Source organism: Melozone crissalis, unplaced genomic scaffold (assembly GCF_028551555.1).
Source record: "Melozone crissalis strain CALT ecotype California unplaced genomic scaffold, PUWL_Pcris_2 ptg000027l_1, whole genome shotgun sequence".
NCBI classification, from domain to species: Eukaryota; Metazoa; Chordata; class Aves; order Passeriformes; family Passerellidae; genus Melozone; species Melozone crissalis.
The window spans coordinates 27,731,426-27,755,665 of NW_026535805.1; the positions used below are offsets into that span (position 1 = coordinate 27,731,426).

The following is a 24,240-nucleotide window of genomic DNA, read 5'->3' on the forward strand; positions in this document are numbered from 1 at the left end:
CACCTACATATTAGTATATTAGAAGGCGTTATATAAAATGATCCTTTGCATGCTGTATGTCTGCATTAGAGTTTGAACTTCAGTCTGCTTTTATTTGCTTCTTAGGAAATCACTTTCCCAAAGATGGTGGCAAACTGCTGTCGTTTTCTATGTTATTTTTGCCGCATCAGCAGGCAGAATCAAAAAGCTATGTTTGATCATCTTAGCTATTTATTGGAAAACAGCAGTGTTGGCCTTGGTAAGTATTAAAATTTCAAACTTCCTGCTGATTTATATATGAAACCACCTGTATCTTTCTTCATCCCTCTATTTACTCGCTATGTATTGAAATTTCTTGTATTTCCGGTGCAAAATATCTTTATTAACTATATTGCTAACTCTGGACAACTCCCCTGACAGTAGCATTAAGTTGAACTAATTTAGTACAATTTGTTGTATATGCCTGAACATGTAGAGTGACTTAGTGGTTAGTAGCTAATGTTGAGTAACAGAATATATTCCTGTTTTCATAAGGAGAATCATTCATATGTTTTGGCAGCATTTCTTTAAGGCTTACCTCTCACTGCTCAAGCTTGCACCCCTACACTTTTTTTCTGTCTACTGGTCAGTATACAGCTATGGCAGTGGGAGAAACACTGAGCTCATTTGCTTGATTAGATGCATGATTTGATGCCCAGAAATGAACCTTGAAACTTTCTTAATGTTTGCTTTCCTTTGCTCACCTCAAGTGTTGTAGAGAAAATATATTAATCCTTATTTAATTTAGTAATTGAAATTGACAATATATATGTATTTAGGAATCATCATGGTAATTTTTTAAATAATCGCAAATGTATTAATGTAAAGGCATAGAACAGAAGTGTAAACTCAAAATCTTTTTGAAGAGGAAGAGCCCAAATCAAATACCTTTGGAGAGTCAATATGAAAACCTTAGATTTTTGTAATGCTATATTTACTGCCATTTAAAAAAAATACACAATTTATAATATTTTATTTTAAAGTACAAAGATAATTTCTATTTCAATGGATTTGGTGGCATGTCCATGTATTAGACACACAATCATTACTGCATTTTCCTCAAAATAGAATTATGTCAGTTAGGAAAATGAGAATGGGATCTTAAAGTATATGGTGAGAAGAGGAATGTGCAAGACAAGCTGTTTTTAGCTTGAACATTCATATTGTATTTTCATTTCATATCAGTGTCAAATTTCAGGCAAGTGTGTGATGATGTATTATAAAGTGAGATTATGAATGATATATTTATATAATCATGTCCTAACTAATGACAAAATGTTGCATCTTACTAAAAAAAAATTAATGCATTTCCTGTGACTTTGTTGGGGTTTATTAAATTGGTATTAAAACTAAATGTTATTTTAACAGCCTCTCCTTCTATGCGAGGGTCAACTCCTTTAGATGTTGCGGCAGCGTCTGTAATGGATAACAATGAGCTTGCTCTGGCTTTAAGGGAGCCTGATCTGGAGAAGGTTGGTAGCTTCTTCATCAAGCATTTTTTTCCCCTATGGAGAGGAGAAGATACCCGTTTCTTGGAGTGAGCAAAATCCAAGATTAGATGGGATTTTCTGGTACTTTTCAGGGGAAGACTGAGAACCTGGTTAGTTGTTCTTTCTGCTGGTGGTCTGAAGAGTTGAACAGAGTTTGCAGTGATTACACACACAGTTGTAGCCAGAAGGAATTGCTTCAAAGGCAGCTCCTAATTTTGCAGTAGTGGAGTCCATATCCAACAAAACTTGGTTGCTAAAACCTTTCTTTGTTGTTCTTTTGAATGGTGACATGCAGTGGTGATGTGAGGCAATACGGGTTACAAGGAGCTTTGTGACAACTTATTACAATATATGACAAATTTTCATAGAGATATCTGTCTATATCTGTTGTATTTTCCCCTAACATTTAAGCCTCTTTCAGAAAAGTTTAAGAAATTTGGATTAATTACACTAAAGAATGATACAGTCAAGAGAATCTGTGACAATTGTGCAGTATGTCTAAATTGCTGCTGCAAGGAGGATTACAGTTACTCTGTCAGTAGTAGATAAAAAAAGCAGATTAAATAATGGAAAGACAGATTCAAGGTAGACATTAAAAACTCATTCTGAAGAAAAGACAGAGGAATTGCAATATCTAATTTCTTTTTGAAGACCTCAAATTCTGGAAATGATATAATCTTCATAGGAAAACATCTGTCATAAGTAATAAAAGTGCAGATGTTCCCTTCTTGGAATTGGAAGATGGACCATGTGTGTTTAAAAGGACATTTTTCAGTCTTACCGTTCTTATAAGTGCTCAGCAAGAAGAAGCTGTCAAAACTGGCTAAAGGCTGTGCTTAGAATTCTTACAATTCAGAAAGGAGAGGGCCAACTGAAGCCTACTACTGAGCCTATAGTCCTGCTTTACAAACAGTGTAATTCCTGCTGTAATTACTGCTGAGCATTTAAAAAAGAAAGGAAAAAAACCAAAAAGCAAGTGAAAATGAGTGGTCAAAATGAAAGAGTGGACCTTTTATTTTTCATGAAAGAAAAGGTATGTTTTTGATTATGGATGGTGTGTAGTTGGAGGATATTGCAAAACTGACTAATTTGTAATGCTCAGAGTTGCAAGAGACATGAGAAAACAGGTAGAGAAGCATATTCTAGAGAGACAAAGGATGAAATTGAGATAAGTAGGTCGTGCAGTTTATGGCAGGAGTAAGGAAAGACTGGAAAAGTGAACTAAGAAAGAGAGTGCTCTTCAGATTTGCACAGAGCATGATATAGTTTTGTCAGGAATAAGAGATGGAGGATACCATATCTTGACAATGTATGAGGAGGCTTCCCTTGAATTTGCACTTCTCTGTTTTTTCACATTTAGTATCTTTTTCATCCAACTTTGCTTTTAGGTGGTTCGCTACTTGGCTGGATGTGGGTTGCAGAGTTGCCCTTTGTTGATTTGTAAAGGCTACCCGGACATCGGATGGAATCCAGTTGAAGGGGAAAGATATTTGGATTTTCTTCGTTTTGCTGTTTTTTGCAATGGTAGAGTAGAAACCTGAACATTTTATAGCTTCCACCAATATTCAAATAAGTTTATAATTTTAAATAGTAAGACAAGCTAACTTGGTAAGTTACTGTGAATTAAAAGGACCTGCAGAAAGAATAGAATTATTCAAGACACACATTAACTGATATGATTTGTGAAATGGGCATTTAGGGTCCTGTGGACCTGTGCCCCATTTTTTGGATCCAGCTTTGGTTTTTGAAATGCCCGTGTCTCCTTTGGAAGTAGAGCAGAAATTGCTGAATCTTTTTGTGATAAAATCATGGTAGGTACAGAGCCAAAGCCCTATCTTTTAATGAAAATTTAGATAGTCCAGTTTTAGTGTCCCAGCAATTATATTGGTCCCCTCATTAGCCCTTGCACTTGACTGAATCTTTGCTAAAATTCAGTAGTTTAAGTGGTGCTTTAAACATCCTTTACTACATAGTTAATTCCTTGGCTTTAATACCTTTTGCATAAAACCATGTTTTTGGTTTTTTTTTTTCCATTTCATTGCAGTAATAGAGGAGCATGTGTGTTTATGTAAGTCTATTGTGATATTTAAACTGTTTTGTAGTAAAAAGTATCTATGTGTTCTGCTCTTTTGTGTGCCTTTTTTTTTTCTGATTATATTTCAGACCTCTTTTTGATATAATCTTGTATCTTGATATTTGTTCTGTGTGGTAGGAGAGAGTGTGGAGGAGAATGCTAATGTTGTAGTCAGACTGCTTATTCGCCGACCTGAGTGTTTTGGTCCTGCTCTAAGAGGAGAAGGAGGCAATGGGCTGCTTGCTGCCATGGAGGAGGCAATACAAATATCAGAAGATCGAACAAGAGATGGGCCTTCCCCAAGTAATGGATCTAGTAAAACCCTGTAGGTGCAGTAGAATTGCTTACCTTGTCATAATATTTGTTTTGTAATATTAGATGACTACTTTGTTTTAAACACCTGAATTATCAGTTCATTCTTCCTTGGATTCTGTGCTGGAGAGAGTTTTATCTTTTGCTAAACAGTGCTTCCTCTGCACTATTAATTTAAGTAACTCTCTCTAAATATTAAGACATCTCTAGAATTCTGTTTGTTCTTTTTCATTCCATTAAGAGTCAGTCCACTGATGCAAAATGAGACAGATAAATGGTACCAGTGGTTACAATAGAGATGTTGCTGCAATCTTTTAGGGACAAAATACATTCTGTCTTAGTCTGCTGTAAGTTCATTTGTTGACAGAAGTCACTCTCTGTAAGCGGTTACATCTATGAGAAAATTTTCTTTCTTTATTACTGTTGTTAAAAACATTTTTTTAAAATCTTTTGTTTATTGTAACATCTAACTAATTACAGTGAAATAGAAGAACAAGAAGATGACACTATTCACATGGGAAATGCAATAATGACCTTTTATGCTGCCTTGATTGATCTCTTAGGACGTTGTGCTCCTGAAATGCATGTAAGTTTTATGTTCTTCATACACTGGAAGGTAAAGACATACTTTTATGTTTTACAGGTTACAGGTTTGCCATTCATTTTTTTCTCAGGTATTAGGTATAGGATAGGATAGCTCATGCTATCAAGTATTAAGCAGTGGTATGGCCACACAGTATCTTAGTGGACATGATGTCCTGTTCTATTCATTGACAAGAGGAAAAAAATCCTCAGAAGCTCTTCTTTTTAAAGGAATTATTCCCTTGCCTTTTTTTTTTTTTATTTGACTGTCCATTGTGACAATAAAATTCCTCAAATGTCTGTATTTGCTGGGATCATATAGAGTGATGTATTTTCTATAAACTAAAGTTTTATTCTTCACATACTTACTTTAAATAGACTTTTTAAGTTGCATGTAAATGTAAATATTATTGGGCATTTTTTTTAAATGTAGGGATAAGCATTATACTTGGACATAACGCATCAATATCTCAAAAACTATTCGCACCAACAAACCTTCTCAAAAAAAGGTGTCACTGTTTCAGGCATTAGATACAAAGAATTAGAAACACTGTAAAAACTTTATCTCTTATTATGTTAGAGATTTAAACTATTTGCAAATAGTTGTTGTTTATGATTGAATATACATTATTATTCTTCAGAAATTTAGTTATACATAGTTTCTCATTTCACCCTGGAATGTGTCCTAATTAATATACATTAGTATAGATCAGTATCAGGCTTGTGCAGGGATAGATAACTTGAGAGAGAAGAGATATATGTAGTTAATAAGGTCAGTGTATGAATACCTGTTTTGTTTGAATAAAAAATTGTCTTGTTTTCTCCCTGTCTTGCTGCCCTTTTTAAAAAGCAAAACAAACAACTGAGATACTTGAAAGTGTCTTATTTGACCAGGACAAAACCCCTAATTTTTTCCATCTGAAAATCTGCTTTTGTTTTCCTCCCCACCCCTCCCACCATATGCTGCTACATTTTAAGCCTTTGTTGACCAGCTTTACCTAATTTCTGCTTTGAAAATGAACTTAGTTTTATTTAATAAGCAAACATGTAGATTTTTAGACTTTGCACATTTGCATCCAAACTACAGCAAATCAATGCAGATTGCATGAAATTTACATTGTTAATTATAATGCAATTTTGAGACCAGTTATTCTTTTGTGTAGAAGATAAAAAGAAGATCTTGCTACATTTGTATTTGTCTTTTTATTAGCTAATTCATGCTGGTAAAGGGGAAGCCATTAGAATCAGATCAATTCTACGGTCTTTGATTCCACTTGAAGATTTGGTGGGAGTAATCAGTATTGCTTTCCATATGCCAACCATAGCAAAAGGTAAGATTTTTCTGCACTTTTTCTCCCATCCTAGTCTTATGATTTGTAATTTACTGACATATTGACAGTCATACTTTTTTCAGCATTAAAAAAAATAGAAATTCAACTATTTATTATGTAAATTAAAAAACAGATATGTGTATCTCATACATGTTTCAAAAATCTTTCTGCATGCTGTAGTCAACAATTCTGTGTACCCCTAAATCACTGATATAAATCCTGTTAAATTGAATTATGCAAAATCTATTACAACTTAAAAAAGAAATTTTAAAATGCATGCTTTCTGATCTTAGAACTATTTTACAATACAGCAGTCTCCTTTCTCAGTAACATAATCCTTAGCTCTTGCTGTTCTAACCCTATCAATTGCTTCTAGCAGATCTTAGTAAGACACCAGAGTTGTTCTCCAACAACTATGGTGAAGTGATAGGTGTGACATACGTAGGCAAATGCATTTCTTAGCTTTTCCTGCCTATATGAAATTGATTGCAATAGTGGGAGCTATGTGAGCACCTATATAAAAGGGAAAGGGATAACTTCTGCTTTTTTGTGTGTCTGGAGAGAAAACATTATAAATGCAACCCAGATTGTTTAGACACTCACAGCACAAGATTTTCTAATAGGTTACAGTGGAAGAGATAAAAAGATCAATCAGTCTATTTTACTATTACTTGTTTATATTCCAAATAGGGATAGACCTATAGGTGAGATCTCAGTAGCAATCTGCAGCTCATAGATACAGAAATGCTTGTTTCTTTTCCAAAATGGAAGTAACAAAGTTTTAAAATACTTCAATGAATTCCTTTCAGATATTTTGAAAGTTTTAAGATATATAGGACTTGTTAGCACATTCCTAATTCTTTGTCATACATTAGAGATATGCTCACCAATGCTGCATTTCCAGGATCTCTGATGTAGCATTCTTGTAATTTTTACTTTCCATCAGCTTCTGCTGAGAACTAGGTAGTTATGTGGGTTAATTAGTATGTTTTAGGTACTTAGCATTTAGAATATCAACTGTTAAGAATCTCTTAATATACAAAACATAAACAGAAAAGCATGCAGGGCCTTTGAGGTCTCTGGGTAGAGTTTGTCTTATGCATTCTTTTTGATTTAACTGCAAATATGTTTCCTTTGTCTAACCAAGATATGGGGAAGATGCCTAGGTGTTAACAGAGATTCAAAGGCTCTGTCAAATAGCAGCATGACTGCCTAGTCTGCTGATGAAGGAGAATACTTGTCACTGAAGTCTTATTTCTTCCTTTTAGATGGTACTGTGGTGGAACCTGACATGTCTGCGGGGTTTTGCCCAGATCACAAGGCAGCCATGGTTTTGTTCCTTGACAGGGTCTATGGAATTGAGGACCAGGATTTTCTTCTACACCTTCTTGAAGTTGGCTTTCTGCCAGACCTTCGTGCTGCTGCCTCATTAGATACGGTAAGGGTTTCAGTCTGTTTTATGTTGCTTCGCTTACCTTATAGAACACTACAGAATTTTTCATTCCTTGGAAAAGCATTTTTGATGTCTTCACATCTTTTGTTTTTCTCAAATGCTGGCTGAACTGCATGTTGCTTCTTCTGAGCTTTGATAATTTTTCAAGATGCATCATCCAATGTAATGCTCACTTTTTAAGAACTTGCACTGATACCCTTATCTACAAAAGATGCAATACTTTTCCCAGGAGACTTTCTGAGCTTGTGCTGTGGAATCCAAATCAGATGAGCTGCCAGTGAAGCAGCATGGAAGAAGTGACTGGGAGACTTTCCAGAGACAGACAGAAAGCATTCATCTCTGTGCATTTGTTAGGGACACCTACGCTGTTATTTAGAAAATTGCTACATTTCTATTTTAGTTCCTCCTCACTGTTGCTGCCTTTTTTTTTTCTCCTGTGAGTCTTATTTTTTATCTAATTTATTTTAACTGTCTTGGTCCAGAAAGCTTAGATTTAGAGAGCTATTATGAGAGCTAAGACATTAAATTTGGTTTTCCTATTTGACCTTTTATGACAACAGTTTTTTCTGAAAATAATGATGTTGTCATTTAGAATCATAGAATCATACAATTGTTAAGGTCAGAAAAGACCTCTAAGATTAAGAAGTCCATCTGTCAACCTAGCACCACCATCATGTTCACCATTAAATCATATCCTTAAGTGCCATATCCACTTTTTGGCATATGTATTTTGTTTTTCTGAACACTTCCAGAATTATGACTCCACCACTTTCCAGGCAGCCTGTTCCAATGCTTGACAACCCTTTCTGTCAAGAAATTTTTGCTGATACCTCATATAAACCTCCCCTTTGCAACTTCTGGCCATTTCCTTCTGTTCTGTCTCATTACTTGGGAGAAGAGACTGACTCATCACCACCACAGACTCCTTTCAGGCAGGTCTCCTCTGAGCCTCCTTTTCTCCAGGCTAAACAGCCCCAGCTCCCTCAGCTGCTCCTCATGGGACCTCCTCCAGACCCTTCACCAGCTCCATTGCCCTTCTCTGGACAGACTCCAGCACCTTGATGTCCTTCTTGCAGTGAGGGGCCCAAAATTGGAGACTGAAGGTGCAGTCTCACAGTGCTGAGTACAGGGGCATGGGCACTGGCCTGCTGGTCACACTATTGCTGATACAAACCACAATGCCAGCAATCTTCTTGGCCCCCTGGGCACAAGTTCATGTTCAGCTGTTGACAAACACCCTCACGTCCTTTTCTGCTAAATATTTGAGAAAGAGCAGGTGAGGATTTTTAACTCACATGGAACTTGGCCTTGTTCATAGCAAAAAGATACTGACTTATGTTACCTGATTTTGGAGTGTTCTGTTTGGCAATTATGACATTTTTCAATATAATCTTGAAAATAATTTTTTGAATGGCTGCATTTACTGTTTTTGTTTTTGTTCATGAAAAACAAAACCAAACCTTTCTATGAGACTTTAAAAGCAGCAGAAGAAGGTAGGCATCTAACTCCAGTAGGTATCACATCCTGGTTTCTGCGTTTTGGAAATTTCCCCTTTTACAACTGTAGAACAAAAACAACAATTTATTTTCATTTGTAACTGCACTGATGAGACAATTCTAATTTCTGTCCTGTGTAATTTATAGGCTGCTTTAAGTGCTACGGACATGGCTTTGGCTCTGAATCGATACCTTTGCACAGCAGTCTTGCCTCTCTTGACCAGATGTGCTCCCCTGTTTGCTGGCACGGAGCACCATGCTTCCCTCATCGATTCCTTGTTGCACACTGTGTACAGACTCTCAAAAGGATGCTCTCTTACCAAAGCTCAGCGAGATTCTATTGAAGAGTGTTTGCTGTCTATCTGTGGGTAAGAAAATACTCCTGGCTGCACAGAAATGCTAAGTGATAAAGCAATCTTTGATATTTATAATACAGGAATGCAGAACTATGCCACCAGTAACATAATTAGGACTTTTTTTCCCCCTGTAAGATGATTGTGGTAGTTGTTAAGATACTGTACTCAATTTGCAGTTTTATTAATTACCAGTCATTCCTCAGTTATCATTCATTCAGTCCTCAGTTATTCTGCCATCACCAAATCTTTTAAATTAAAACCTTGGTGATTAACTAAGAGAATGCAAAAAGGAAAAGCTCTAGAGTAATACACAGACTGAATTGCCATTTAAATAATTTTAGCTGTGCAGATTTCTGGTTTATATTCAGTAACTTATCTAATTCTACGTAGAGGTTTATTTATAGTGTGTTCCATTTGAAATAGTAATCAATGACTAGTATTGTTATGTCTCTACTGAACAGAGACAGATTTTGTGACAGCTTTGTGACAGGTTTTGTTTGTGTGTCTGCAGGTCTAACCAGTTGGTTATTATCCAATTTTTTATAAATCCGCAGGCTCAATTATGAAAAGATGACTAGGCAAATATGAATTCAGCTTCTAATTACAGTTAGCATTTAGGCTTTCAGTTCACCACAGGATTTGGTTTGTTTTTTGGTTTTTTTTTACTATATCACCATGATTTTTTTTAATAGTGTGCTTGTGTGCTCCAAAATTACATTTATATTATAATACTGTAAAAAAACCCTAAAAATATATTACATTAGATGGTATTTGATATGACCATTTAATATGTACATTGCATTGATAGGAACCAATAAAATTTACCAGATTTTGCTATTTTTCTGGAAAGCTTTAATGTCTATGACATTCTAAAATTCATATTATAACAATTTCTTCTCTCCTTCCAGTTGGTGCCCACTGCCGTGTCTTGTTTAGCACATCTAAAGAGATAGTGCTCTTACATCTTCATTAGCTTCTACAATATTTTAAGAGTCATTGAGATATATTACAAGAAATTAACATTATACCCTTTTTTCATGAACATGTTACACATTATCAAATGCAGAGGTTTTTTCCTGTTTTCTCTGTCTGTAGATCAGATGCTTTCTTGGCTTCTTTGAAGCATTTGATTTTCAGCTTCTTCAGAATTTTTTCTTTGGTATACACTTGCTTGCTTTCTTCTGGACCCCTAGTGCCCTAGTGCCACAAGGAAAATATTATTTTATGCATTTGAAGAATTCTAACGGCATAGAGCTGATATGTTGCTTTAATGTATTTATCAATTATTTACATGACACTGTGCTGGTACACCCTTTTGAAATGGTTTGTCTGCTTTTAGGCAGTTGCGGCCTTCCATGATGCAGCATTTGCTGAGGAGATTAGTATTTGATGTACCTCTGTTAAATGAACATGCAAAGATGCCTCTCAAGGTAAAAGTAAATATTAGTATTCAACAGCAATCTTTATGCAACAGAAAATAGTTGTGTGGAGAAGATTCTCTGTAATCTTTGTTATGTTATTTCCACTCTGCAGTAATCTAAGACCATTGTTTTTAAGGATAAATTGTTGGTTGGGAGAAATTCGGTCTGATTTACATCCATCCATATGGAATTATGACATCTGGGTCTAATGTTTGCTTCTGCTTTAATTATTTCCTGTTTGTTTCAGCCTGTGTGGAAACAGAATAGAAAAATTCTATTTTTCCATAGGGTCAGGGTGCAGAATCCAGTGCACAAAACATAAAAATTGACAGTTTTGTATGTGCCCTTACATTTCACCTCTGCATTGGTTTTCCTTGCTTTTGGAAAAAGGACTCTGTTGGTGGTGGCTGGAAATCTGTGAAGTAATAATGTTTAGTAGTAATGTTGTATTTTGTTTTCAGCTCCCAAAAATTTAGCTGTATCTTTTTATTCTGATTCCTAATGCAAAAGAAAAATGTGGGGTTTTTTTTCCTTCTGGAGCTGACACATTCTTTAAACATTCCTGATATCATCATCACTTTTAATGAACATTTGCTTCCACAACTTCCCTACTCTTTTTCAGCAGTCCTTTTAAATGCTTTCCCACCACAGTTTTGCACTGGATACTTAATATTTTTTTTATTTAATATATTTTTATGCTTTAAGAGCACATCAGCACATCTGCAACTATGATCTAAGAAGAGGAATTTAAATTGTTAATCTCAAAGCCAGGGCCTGCTGCTGAAGTCCTGCCAAGGTCTTCATAATTTGGTTATGCCCTCCCAGAAACCCTCAATCAAACTAAAGAGTGTGGAGCAGCCATTCTTTCATGCTTGTGAGAAAAACAGTCGATAATTCAGTATAGTGCCCTGAAAGGGACTCTCCTAATGCATTATGGCATTTTATGTGTTGCTAAAACCAAATAGTAACTTGGCACCTCCTGTATGGCTGTAGTACTTCGGGGTTTGTTTTTTTGAGGGGGGAAGAAAAAAACCCAGCTTCTTGACATCTGTTCATCTAAAAGTACAGATTATATGATACCAGGGGTCATGACTGCAGTGAGCTGCCCTTGTTGCTGAACTGACCAGTAAGGAAATAACAATTGCATCCTTTTGGCTAGTCAGGCTTTGCAACCGTACAGATGTGAAGAGAACCATGGTGTTAGTTTGGGAGAAGGATTTTGTCCATTCACACCAAAAAGGCTAATACTTCTGAAGAATTGAATCTTTATCTGAAGATAGACCTATTACTTTTAAAAGGTTTTCCTGACAGTAAACTGATTTCCAGTGATTTAACAAGGGATTCCTACCCATATCTGCTGTGTTTCTGATTTGAAAGTATTGTAGTACTGTGGTGTGTATTCCTTATGGGCATGGGCTGGCAAGCCAGTTATAGTAATGTAAAGAGGCAGCTGTAAGTTAATCGGACATCTGAAAATCTAATTTTGAATGGGAAGAGAGGAGAAATAGATGAAGGCAAATCAGAATACAGTGCTATCTACTGTGAATACATTTGCTGGTTTCTACAGTTAAAAATTGCCTCAGGTTTTAAGCAGCATGCAACTTCAAATCTGTGATGCTGTTCCTGAATTCAGTATAGTTCAGACATTTTGGAATAGGACTGCCTTGTTTTTATTTCCTCTTAAATAATATTCAGTGCTTCATCAGGGATTTTTCTAAGACTAAACCTACCTTACTCTCTTGACTATGTTTAAAAATATATTCATATATATTATTATACACATGTAGTAAAAAAGCAAACTTGTCTGGCCATTACATGATTGAATATGGTTTTAAAAAATATTTTAAAATACATTCACCTCTTAGAGTCCATATTTCTGAAACTCTCGTGGTGTTGAAAGCGAAGGGAGACGACCCATCTTTGTTGACCAGCATCGACTCCGATTTATTGATCAAATCAGCCACCTTTTATAACAGTGTTAATTAACTTCATGCATATTGCAAAATTCGAGCTCACGATAGGTTACAGAGAAAACTCTAACCCCTCCTTTTGTTTACAATACCTGTGGTTTGTTTATTGAAACCAGGATCAGTGTTCTCACCGTGATATGAAAAGTTCTCAAAACCTTCATATCTGTTCCCAGAGCAGCTATCTGTTCCCAGAGAGCCCAAGGACAGAATGTTTGCCTGTTATGAGAAGACTGTCTGAGAATCTTATTGTTTATAAAATGGTGCTTGAGAACCTAATTGTTTACAGAATCAAGCCTGGGAAATGCTGCTTTACAGCTGCCTTTTACTTTTCCATCAGCTGTATACCTTCATGGCCTCTTTCTTTAAGCCATGTTTGAACCAGGCTCTCCCCATCGTGGTTCTACATAAATAATCAAACTTCGGTCTATTTACATCTTATATGCATCTAAGTTCTTCTCTGCATTTTTTCTTTAGTCATCCAACAATTTAAATAGTAAATAAATATTAACAGATTATTTAAATATTAAGATATACAAATACACTGCATGTATTGTTTTGGGATTTTTTCCTGATCTGTTGAAAGTGTAAAAGAACAGCGCAGTATCAAGATTATATTTTTGGCTATCAAAATCCTCACTTCTACATGTCAGACATGTTTGGTTTTTTTTTTTAATTCCTGTCTTTTTTATGCAAATATACACTTGTTATAAATGGCTGCATTTTTCTAACTTGAAGTTTGTTCAGACTTGGAAAAAGGAAATCATGTCAGCTCTCTACTGACTGTGACTTGCAATATTTTCCAAAAACAAAAAAGCTTTGCAAAATGGTATTGAAACAAAGATGAAAAAGCTGCTCATTCTGAGTGTATATGCACCTGTGATTAAAAAATTATACAGACAACATGGCTTATTGATAAAAATAGAAATTTCTCTGGTAGCATCTGTCTAATGTTTCAGGGCCAGAATGGAAGAACCTCAGCAGTTATATTTTTATTTGCTTTCAAAATATGTTCTGTTTCAGTTACTGACAAATCATTATGAGAGATGCTGGAAGTATTATTGTTTGCCAAGTGGATGGGGTAACTTTGGTGCTGCCTCAGAAGAAGAACTTCATTTATCCAGAAAGTTGTTCTGGGGTATTTTTGATGCTTTATCCCAAAAGGTAAGTAATTTTAGTATCCATCTACTACTGTAAAATCCTTACTGTGTAACATTTTTTCTTAATCTGTAGTTTTTACCCAGCTTATATCAACACTGTATCATGCACTTTGAAGGAAAAAAAATTACAGGCTTTAGTGAGTTTAAATCTTCCTCTTATAGCTTCTAATTTAATGTAGGTATAAAATATTATCTCCTAATTAAAAAAAAATGACACTAAAGCAATAATCTTGAAATGTATCTGTACAGATCTGTACGCTTTTCTGCTTAGTAGTTGTACTTTCAGCACCCTTGAATCAATTCCGTGCTATACAGTATAATAATATGTCTTGGTATTTATTGTTCATTCTGTGACTATATTAAACAAACCTGTTTAAAATGTCATGATTTCAATTTCAAATCTAAGTGTTAAGGAATGCTGTGCATATTCCTCTGCTGTGCTGTCTTCCCGGCATCTGAAAAATGTTTAGCGTTGCTACCAGTGAAGTCAACACTTTTCCGATTTACTTGAGCAAGATTAAGACTTGCTCTAACTTTCTGCTTTGGACAGTCACTTCTCTTTATTTTTAGAACAAAAACTCAGTTTCACACTGAGTAAGAGAGCCGTTCTCTGGCTGCTTGGTCTCATCTACAGCTGCATCAGTTTCACCGGTGGTGTTTAGTGCTCCCTTTCACTCCTCACTTTCTGTCCCCTGTGTGTTCCACAGAAGTATGAACAAGAACTCTTCAAACTGGCTTTGCCTTGTCTGAGTGCAGTTGCAGGGGCCTTACCCCCAGATTATATGGAATCAAATTATGTCAATATGATGGAAAAACAATCTTCAATGGATTCAGATGGGAACTTTAATCCTCAACCTGTTGATACCTCAAAGTAAGGAATTTGTTGCACCTGGAGGTTTTTTTGATCATGCATGTTGAAAAGAGGCGGTGGGAGTCTGTTATTTGGTATGATATGAATTTAAAGTTTCTCTTCTGAATGCTTACTTTATAGATAAAATGGAGATCTTAATATTTTTATTTATGTATTTATTTTAAATCAAGTAAAGCAATAGCTAGCAAGTTACATCATTAATTTCTTGGTCCACTTAGAATGTTTTTAATGCATTTTTACTGAGGAGATAGAACTATCCAATTGTCTTTATATGTCTGCTGCAAACAAACCAGCATGTTCTTAGAGGCTGAAAAAGTAGACAAGTCTACATCATCCCTGTCATTATTAACATATATCAAGACACTAATTCCAATCTGTGTGAATAACAGTGTACCTACAGAAAATTGTTTGATTGTGCCTTCATATACTCTTTTTAAATATGAATAATGGAAACTGGACAGAATAATCTTCATTCCCTCTAGGCAGCCAGACTCTGGCCCAGTATACTAGCCTGAAAAAGCATGTATCTGAATGGAAATTTTCTGCTCTGATTTTTGACTGCAGCAAGCATGCCATTTCCCTTTGTATAGAATAGTCTTACAGAAGCATGGCTGTGGATTATATTTTAAAAAATACCTGTTGTAAAACATTTGCTTCACTTGCCCCTGTGAGTTTTCTGACTGTATTAACACTGAGAACACAGGATGCTGTCAGTAGATTGGCACCTTGGTTACAGCATGTTTGTACATGTATGCACATCTAAATACTGCAGTAAAAGTCATAATCCAATCTGGAGCATAGAAAGGACATCAGTGACCATTTAAATTCATTTTTCTAAGATGTAGCTAAAATTTATGAACGTTTTAAACAAATTTTCTTAAGAATATTATATTATCATTTAATTGAGTTTTTATCTGGTGTCATTTCAGAAAAAATGTAGATAGCTGGAATAGATTTGAAAAAATCAGAAAATGTTACTTGATATTACTGAAATTATATGTCACTTCATTGCTATAGGAGTCAGCAGTTCTGTGATGTTTCAAGACACAGAAATGCTGCTATCATTGTAACCTCCAAATTATCCCACATTCTTTTAACATGCAAATCCAGCTTTATGTTGCTTACTAGTACTGGACTTATTTGTATGAAGGTATAGATAATAGGATGTTAGTGTGCTTGTAATTTTATTGCATTTCTGAAATTATTTGAAGTATTATAGTATTAATAGGGTTCCCTTCAAAATACAATCTTACAAACAATAAAAACCTGCTGACAGTGCTGGATGAATGTTTTCTGACCTTTGTGTGACTGTGAGGCTCTTGCAAACTGTTACTCTGACATAATTTGGTTTTACCTTACTGCTTTTTGAAAAAGACTGAAAATCCAGACTTCTATTTCACAGTAGATGGCACTCTAACACTACTTGTATTGAAATTCTTTGTTAGGAGGGCAAGGTATTACTATTTCCTCAGTGATCAAAAGTAGTTATTTCCTTTCATTTGTAGCAATGCTGATGAAGTAAACAACTGATATTTGATAAATATTTTTGGAATATATAAAATAGATAATGTTTCAAGAAAGACTGTTAGCACACTTAGTTTATAATGGACATGTGCAATAAGTTGCTACCATATTTCTTAAACTGTACGTTGTAGTTATGGTTTATGACTAAGAAAATACAGGACAAAAAGCACTCGAGCTTGATCTCATTACTGATTTTCCCTTGCACATATGTTTCAAAGAAGTTAAATTTCTACAGCATCTGTGGTTGTCATTCAGTGCCCATGAAATAATTCCAATATCTTCCTTGATTTAATTGGGCCTTGGAGCAAACTGTAGGTGAAAAACAGGAAAGGGTGTGTGCATTATTTATTATTTTCAAGTTTTCTTTACAAAAAAAGCATTAAATTTTAGCCTGTGTGATATAATGTTGATTTGCTTTTCCCTTTCAGCATTACAATCCCCGAAAAGCTAGAATATTTCATTAACAAATATGCAGAACATGCTCATGACAAATGGTCAATGGAAAAGGTAAAATCTACCTTCCTCTTAAAGCAAAATCATATTTTTATTGGAATAATTTTCATCCTTAAAATATTTTATTCTGAATGTTATTATTTTTCATGATGTTACAAGTTGGTATGTAGGTAAGATATAGATATACTATTTTCTTGAAATATATTTGCAAGAAAGTTTTTAAAATGCATATGAGTATTTCAAAATAGTGTTTAATCATTTCATACTTTTTTTTGCTGACTTTTGAGTAAATATAATTGGTTATTGTTTAACAGTTTTATGGACCTGAATTTTCTTTTTTTTTAACCAAATAAGCTCTTTATCCTTTTTATTCCTTTGTGCATTTTGTTCTCCAATATTAAAAAAATAGTTCCTCAACTGTAGTACAGTATTCTGCTTTATAAAAATCAAAATAATTGAAAGAAAAATGTATCCATATGGTTGCTTTGGTAATCGTTATTTTGCAAAAAGATGGCATGCTGTGGATGATCAATATTTTAATTTGTAAATAATATAAATGTTGTTTAAGAAAATACTAGAAAGGAAACTTTAAGAGAACAGCTCTGCAGAAGCATTATTCAATTAATTTCTACCAATGGAAAGGATTTTTCATAATTTTTTGTGTTTCCCCATTTTATCCTTCTTATTCAGTTTGCCAATGGATGGACCTATGGTGAAACATTTTCTGAATCTGCAAAAGTGCAACCACTAATGAAACAATATAAGTTACTGTCTGAAAAGGTAAGGAATTTGTTCATGCTTGATTGATGGTTGCTGAAATATCACTGAAAATATATTGCCTTGTCTTTTCATTGTTTTAAGAAAAAAAATACTTACACTATATCAGCTAATGTGTGGTTGTTGCCTTTCTCAAAATTCTGAAAAGATAGGAAAGGTTTCACTGTATAATAAATAGGCCACTCAAACTTTTTCTCACAAAGCTGAATCTACGTGGCATAACTTACAGTGAAACCAAAACATGATATTGCCACTCTATTTTTGCAGTAAGGTCACACAGGAATGCCTTCTTGCTTAGTGGTTTAGGTTTAGCCTTTGTCTGGTCTCCAGCAGAATACATGACATCTAGAGAACTTGATATAAATGAAGCAATGCTGAATGAACTGGGTTTTTTCAGCTTAAAGGGGAGAAAGTTGCTGGAGATATGGTCTTGGTTTCCTGGTTCCTAAGCATTAGTTTCAGAGAAGATGGATGGATGTACTCTCTTCACAGGGTGCACAGTGACAGGAGAAGAGGCGATGGCTCTAAGCTTCTTTAGCAGAAATGCTTTCTAAAAATTCTTCTTACCTTGAGAGATTAAATGTTGAAATAGCCACCCAAAAAGGTGGTGAAATCAGCTGCATGTTGAAAGCATGATGCAGCCAAACCTAGATAACCCAGTCTTGATAGCTCAGTTAGGTACCTTATCTGAACTCAACAGAAGGTAGAGGCAGATATCCAGAGATCTCTTCCAACACAGACTTGTTTATGATTCTGTGATTATGGTTTTTGGTTCATGTAAGAGATAAAACACTGCATTACTCCTGATAATTTCTGCTCCACCCTTGATTTCATGCTATTAACACAGTTTTCCCTGAGATCATCAGCTTCCTGCAGGGCCAGAATTCTTTTCCCCGCCTCTGGAATGATAAATAAACTTTTTTATTTCTATATGATTTATTTGCATCATTTCAATAACCCTGAGCCATAATGATTGAATTCGGCACATTTCTTTGCATCTCAGTATAACCAGGAATAAGTCCAATAGCTACTTTTTGCTCTGTACAGCATAAACAAGTTAATTACTGCATGCACTTTCTTCTAGGAGAAAGAAATTTATCGATGGCCAATCAAAGAATCACTCAAAACCATGCTGGCTTGGGGATGGCGAATTGAAAGAACACGGGAAGGAGATTCCATGGCACTGTATAATCGGACACGTCGCATATCTCAGACCAGTCAAGTGAGCCACTTTCCTAAAAAATTTGTGTTATTCTGTATTATTAATAATAACTGCCTTTTGAAAGGAAGCTTTTCAACTTTTAGGGCTCTGTATGCTCATATACATGCGTATGAAAATAATGTCACACATAGGAAGAAAAGCCTGGACGCTGTTCTTTTTAAAGCAAGAGGTACCTGTTACTGCATAATCCATAGAGCAGAGCCTGTCAATGACTCTTTTCTAGCCACACTTCTTGTGTCTGTGTCATCCAGGAAATCTCTGTCACTTTTTATCCTCCTTTGACCATCTGTGTCAGTGTAATAAGCAAACCTCTGAAAAATTTAGACAGTAAAAACAAAGAATAAAAAAATGGTGTTATATTCTGGGTGGGTAGGAGGGACAGAAGGTAAAAGGTAACTATTTATAGGTTCTAGTTTTAAATGTAGAAATAGGGTTGAAAAGCTAAATTAAAAGTTTGATTTTTGCCTGAATTCATTTTAAACTAGATTGTGTGAAATTGCTGAGAAAAAAAAAAGAATCTCTAGATAAAGCAGAGATTTAATCATAATTTTATCTTTGTCTGCAGTAATTTCAAAGTCTAAATGAGTTCAAGTGAAATTTGTATTTAAATGAAAGAGATTTGTGTCTGATAGCCATCTGACTTTGGGAACAAACTGTGTTGCCCTTTGCCTAATTCTCACTGAAGTTTACTACCCCTGATATATTTTCAGCTGTACCACAAAAATCTTCTTGCTCTCTAGAGATTTACAAGTGACTTTTTCTTTAAATTTCCTAATTACTTTCAGTGTCTCCTAAAGTTAACTTCTTCATAATAAATGCTTGTGTAACTCCCCTCTTTTGTACATTTGTCATTCAGATCTCTGTAGATACAGCCCATGGTTACACTCCTCGAGCAATTGACATGAGCAATGTCACCCTCTCCAGAGACTTACATGTAAGTCAGAAACACCTAAAATGCTTATGGCTTGTTCTACAATTTAATTTTGTCTGTTTTTCTAGTTTATTTTAAACAATTTGGTACCAAATATTACCTATTTTGATATGCTTTGGATTTGGTGGGGCCTTTTGGTCTTTTTCATTGTTGCTCTTTGATCCTCTGTTGCTTAAAATCATGATTCATGTTGAAAACCTTTGAAATTTTCTTTAGTTCTGGATTGATTTTCTTGTGAACATTTGCCATTTTGAAGAGAATCCTGTTCAGAAGAGCTAGCAGCATCAAATTTTTCTGTTTCCAATTCCCCATTTCTCCACCATCTTTTCAAAGCATTTTGTCAATGCTCTTTAAACTGAATGAATGAGAATCAGAAACCATTAAGTACTATGAGAATAGAGTGAAGGTATTGGAGGTAGGATTTTGACAGATGTGTCAGCAGGTTGCTGTTATTTGGACCAATGTATGTTTTAGTTGATGGTCTGTTTATGTCATTAGATAGGATTTTTCTCATGGTTCTTGCTGGAGTATGGTGCTAGGTTTTACAGTCTGCTAATTTCCTGTGAGTACAATTGCAATGTAATGTAGGCGTATACTAAATAGCTTTAAATTCATTAGCAGGAGTGTTTGTACCAGCTTAGTGACGGCAGCATGGGTTCAAAGCTGACTACAATTGAGTCCTGAAGCACAGGCTTAACTTCGCCCATACTAAGCTTTGCCATAGTGCAAACAAGCAGTGGCAGTAAATTAATTGATTAACTGTGCAGTATCTACTCTGCTGTACCTCTAAACAAATTCTCACATTGGATTTCCACTCCTTGATTACTGTCTTGCAGTTTCCAGTTTCATAGTTGGAGCAGTTTTAGATTGCTGACTAGCTTTAAAAGAATTTCCTGCCAATTAACTGTCAGTGGATTTCTGATCATTCCAAAGAGTTCGTAAAATTGATAATTGAATAACTGCCTCTACCATTATGTTCTTAAATTGATGAGAAAGACTCCCTTCCATTATGACATTTAATATTTGTTTAAACTCAGTGTAGTTGAAAGGCTTGGCAGACTTTGTTTAATGCTTAGGAAACAACTCATGATGTGAATATCCTCATAATATTATGATGCAGTAAACCAAGCCCAGATGAAAGTAACTATCCTGTCACAAGTCACATAGAAAGAGCATTGGAACTTCTGTTCATCCCTTGCTTATTTTTTTATGCTGTACCCTCTAACTCTTGTAATTACTTGTATTTCCTTTGTAGCCCTTAGCTATAAGGCAGAGCTTGTTGGTTTTATGATTCACTTGCCCTATGAAGAGAGGTCTTCTTTGAAATCAGCTTCAGAATCTGTTATTTAAAAGCTAAGCAAATTTAATTAAAATGTAATTTCAGCTATTAATTGTCCTGATACAGATACTGAGGAAATATCTAAACATGTTTGTTATTAATGAGATCTGAGTTTTAAAAATTAACTATGTGTAATTTTGAACATTTTAGAAAATGTTTAATACCTTTCAAGTTGGAGTTCAAGGTTAGGTAGCAAGAATTGTGACCATGTCTTAAATTGTAAGTCTGCAAAATAGTCCTCATTTTGGTCTTAAGTCACCTAGTCACATCCTAGCTCCATGAGCAGCAAGGTCTTGCTCTAAACACATCTACATAGCACTCTGCTTTACTAGGTTCTATGAAAACACAGATTACTGTGCATCCTTTTAAGGTCCTAATTTGGATTATCAAAATACCAGGATCAGAGTGTGCATGACAGAAGGCACCTACCATACATAACAGAAATATATTATCATTTATTCAGTGGACAAATGTTCATGAAACAAATTGTCTTGTGGACAGATAAGTAATGGTTGAAAACTTGCTCAATTCATGAGTATTCTCACAAATAAAGAAATTGGTATTGAGAAAATACAGTTACTCATTACTCAAAATCCTTACTGAAGATGAGAAAGTCTCTGTAGGTGCATGAAAAAAATGTAAAGTGAAATCTGCAGTACACTCTCTACAATTAGAGAGTACACAGCCAGGAGGATAGTAGAGGTGAGTTTAAAAAGACGTTTCATGTTGAAACACATCCTACTAGGTGGACACTGGAGAGCTTGTCTGATTTGTTTGGTTTGGGGTCTAGCTTCTAGTTCACCAGTCTGAAGAATTTTCTTTTATAGGAAAAATATATGGACTTATTTATGCTCTAAATGGTCAGTGGTTTTAACAGTGTGGTCACACAAATGAGCACAGTATCCACAGAGAAGACGCTATATCCTTGAGTTTAAAATTAATCTGCCACAGCCAGCAATAACAATGTTGATTCAGTCCTCTAGCTTGCCGTTCTCTCTTTCCCTTAACAGTGCCTTCAGAGAGGTCTTTTTGCCCTTGCTTTCACAATCAAGCCCCCCATCGGACCCCCCAGTACTATTTCCAGACTATTCTTCTCTTTGTGGTTCCTTGTTTTCTGCAATAAGAGTTCTTTCTTCAGCACCAGGTTCCTGACTCATACCCATGCTAATTCTACCCAAATTCTATACCATATTTTTTTCAGTAAAAACTTGTTTCCAGTGAACCAGTACAGTGTAATTGTATTACACTTCCCAGAGAACAGAACTTGTTATTTAATATCAGCCAGAAACTTGTCCTTCTTGAGAGTTATTCATTGCAACCCACATCACTTTCTCCATTTTCCTAAGGCTATGGCTGAGATGATGGCTGAAAACTACCATAACATATGGGCAAAGAAAAAGAAACTGGAGCTTGAAGCAAAAGGTAATGTTAACTATATGTATTTACAATATTTTAAGTTTTCTGTGACTACCTTAGGTCATGCATTTCAAAAAAATAAAAAAGAAGGAAAAGGAACAGCAAATTTAAATTGACAAAGAAGAAACAGTGAAGTATCTATTCTTGACTGTTATTTTTAGTGCCTGAAAATTTTTATAGTACCCATTGTAACTCTTCTTGTTTAAGTAGTCTACCAATTCAAATATATCAAGGGAAGGAAACTCAAAGGTTGTAAATAAATTTAAGCACATTAATCCATTTTCCTTTTAGCATTAATCTTTCAGACTATTACCCAATGGGCTATGATTTCATTTGTATTGCTTCTTTTATTGCAGGTAGATCTGAAGAGTGTTTACTAAGTACTGCACATATCATGTGTTGAATTGACAAGGGGAAAAACCTAGAGCAGATGCTTTATTGCATATAAAAATTGCATGTGCTTCATGATCTCTGCTTATTTAAATGAATTTTTTTTCATCTGTTGTGTAATTTACTGCTTTTCATCTGTGTTAAAAGCATTTTTTTATTTGTAGTAAAGCTATTTTTTTTTCAGGTAACACTACATTAGGAAATGGAATAAACAAGCTCTCAGTTGCAAATTATTGAAGCTAGGGTTTTGCCTTATCTGAAGGTGTCTAGTTGTATATTGTATGCACCAAAGTTGGTCTAAATGTGTAAAATTCCAGAAAACGCATATCAGTTAAGGTTTTATATAAAAGCAGAATTCTATTTGGACGTGCCTTTGATAATCACTTTATATTTCCATGCCTTTAATTATATTTCCCCTTTATATAATTTTTATATTATTCCTTTTCTGTAAAACCTTTCTCAGGATAAGTAGCCTCAGGATGGGCCAAGTTTGGGAAGTCATAGACTACAGAAAGACGAAATATTTCAATATTTCAACTGCATTTCACAGCTTTGAAAGCAGAATTTTGCCTATGGGAAGCACTTCAATGAGAATACTCTATAGTGTTTGTTGTGTTGTGCACTCTGGGAAGGCTGGAGGTGGCTGTAGTGACTGAAGGCTTCTGATAGAAAGGTTTTGTATGTGAAAAGTTGATGAATTTTCAGCTGAGCAAAACTTGGCCTTCAAAAATTCTGAGGGTTTTCCTCCAGTATATTCATATGCTAGTCTTTTAAATTTTTTTCCCATGTGCAAAGAAGAAAAGAATAATGTGGACTTATGTGCATTTTGGTGTCTTCAGCTGTCCTGTGGTACAATTACATTATGTTGGTGATAAGAGAATAAAATCCAATCATCCCAATGTTAAAGACTGTACTTCCTAAAACAAATCCAGACTAAACAAAAAACCCCAATGGACCATCAGACTTGCCCTTTAGGTTTTCATTTTGCATGTACTTAAATAGATTCAGGCAGAACTAATTGAAAAAATCAGAATATGTACCTTAAAAAAAAATCATCCACTGGTATGTCTCCAATATTTTCTATAGGGAATTTGTTCCATTTAAAACTATTATTATTATTAGATACTTTCTTTAGTGTTTTTTTTTTTTACAGAGGTAAATCTTATCACTACCCCTGCAGTTTCTTGGGGTTTCAGAGAAGTTGCAATAGGAATTTATTGTGTTGTGTTATGTGATAGTGATTTTAGAAGCTGAACTCCTGAGAATGTTGCTTTTTATGCAGATATTTACATTAAGAATAACAACTTTATTTTCCTTCCAAATTAAATAGCTACATGCAGTAGATATCAATACATCAGATTTTAGTAAGCAATACAATGAAGTTTGTTCTTTTTACCTGTGGTTTTGCAGCATTCTTTTGATTTTGCTGCATAGGAGTGAGAACCATGTTTGAATGATGTATTCTAAGTTTCTATCTTTAATTTATTACTATAAAGTAGAACTGTATCACTTTAATATATGTTTAGATGTTTGTGTATCTTGCTAAACTTGATGAATGTTGTTATTAGAATGTTTAAAAGCAGAACTTCATATATGTTTATATATTTGTTTATGTATAGGTTTTCTTAGGAAATTATGTATTATTTATTGAAATATT

General features: G+C 34.8%; 1 protein-coding gene across 4 annotated transcripts in view; it reads left to right on the forward strand.

The window, feature by feature from the left end:
* RYR2 (ryanodine receptor 2) overlaps positions 1-24,240 on the forward strand; it is a 381,701-nt gene that overhangs the window by 260,054 nt on the left and 97,407 nt on the right. For all 4 annotated transcript variants that reach the window (XM_054280079.1, XM_054280080.1, XM_054280081.1 and 1 more), the window contains 16 exons: positions 106-238; positions 1,387-1,490; positions 2,897-3,032; positions 3,721-3,907; positions 4,375-4,480; positions 5,687-5,807; positions 7,076-7,245; positions 8,904-9,124; positions 10,452-10,542; positions 13,524-13,664; positions 14,368-14,531; positions 16,484-16,562; positions 17,199-17,288; positions 18,370-18,507; positions 19,364-19,441; positions 22,124-22,199. In XM_054280079.1, coding sequence (XP_054136054.1) covers positions 106-238; positions 1,387-1,490; positions 2,897-3,032; positions 3,721-3,907; positions 4,375-4,480; positions 5,687-5,807; positions 7,076-7,245; positions 8,904-9,124; positions 10,452-10,542; positions 13,524-13,664; positions 14,368-14,531; positions 16,484-16,562; positions 17,199-17,288; positions 18,370-18,507; positions 19,364-19,441; positions 22,124-22,199 — 2,035 coding nt within the window. The remainder of the gene's footprint in view (positions 1-105; positions 239-1,386; positions 1,491-2,896; positions 3,033-3,720; positions 3,908-4,374; positions 4,481-5,686; positions 5,808-7,075; positions 7,246-8,903; positions 9,125-10,451; positions 10,543-13,523; positions 13,665-14,367; positions 14,532-16,483; positions 16,563-17,198; positions 17,289-18,369; positions 18,508-19,363; positions 19,442-22,123; positions 22,200-24,240) is intronic.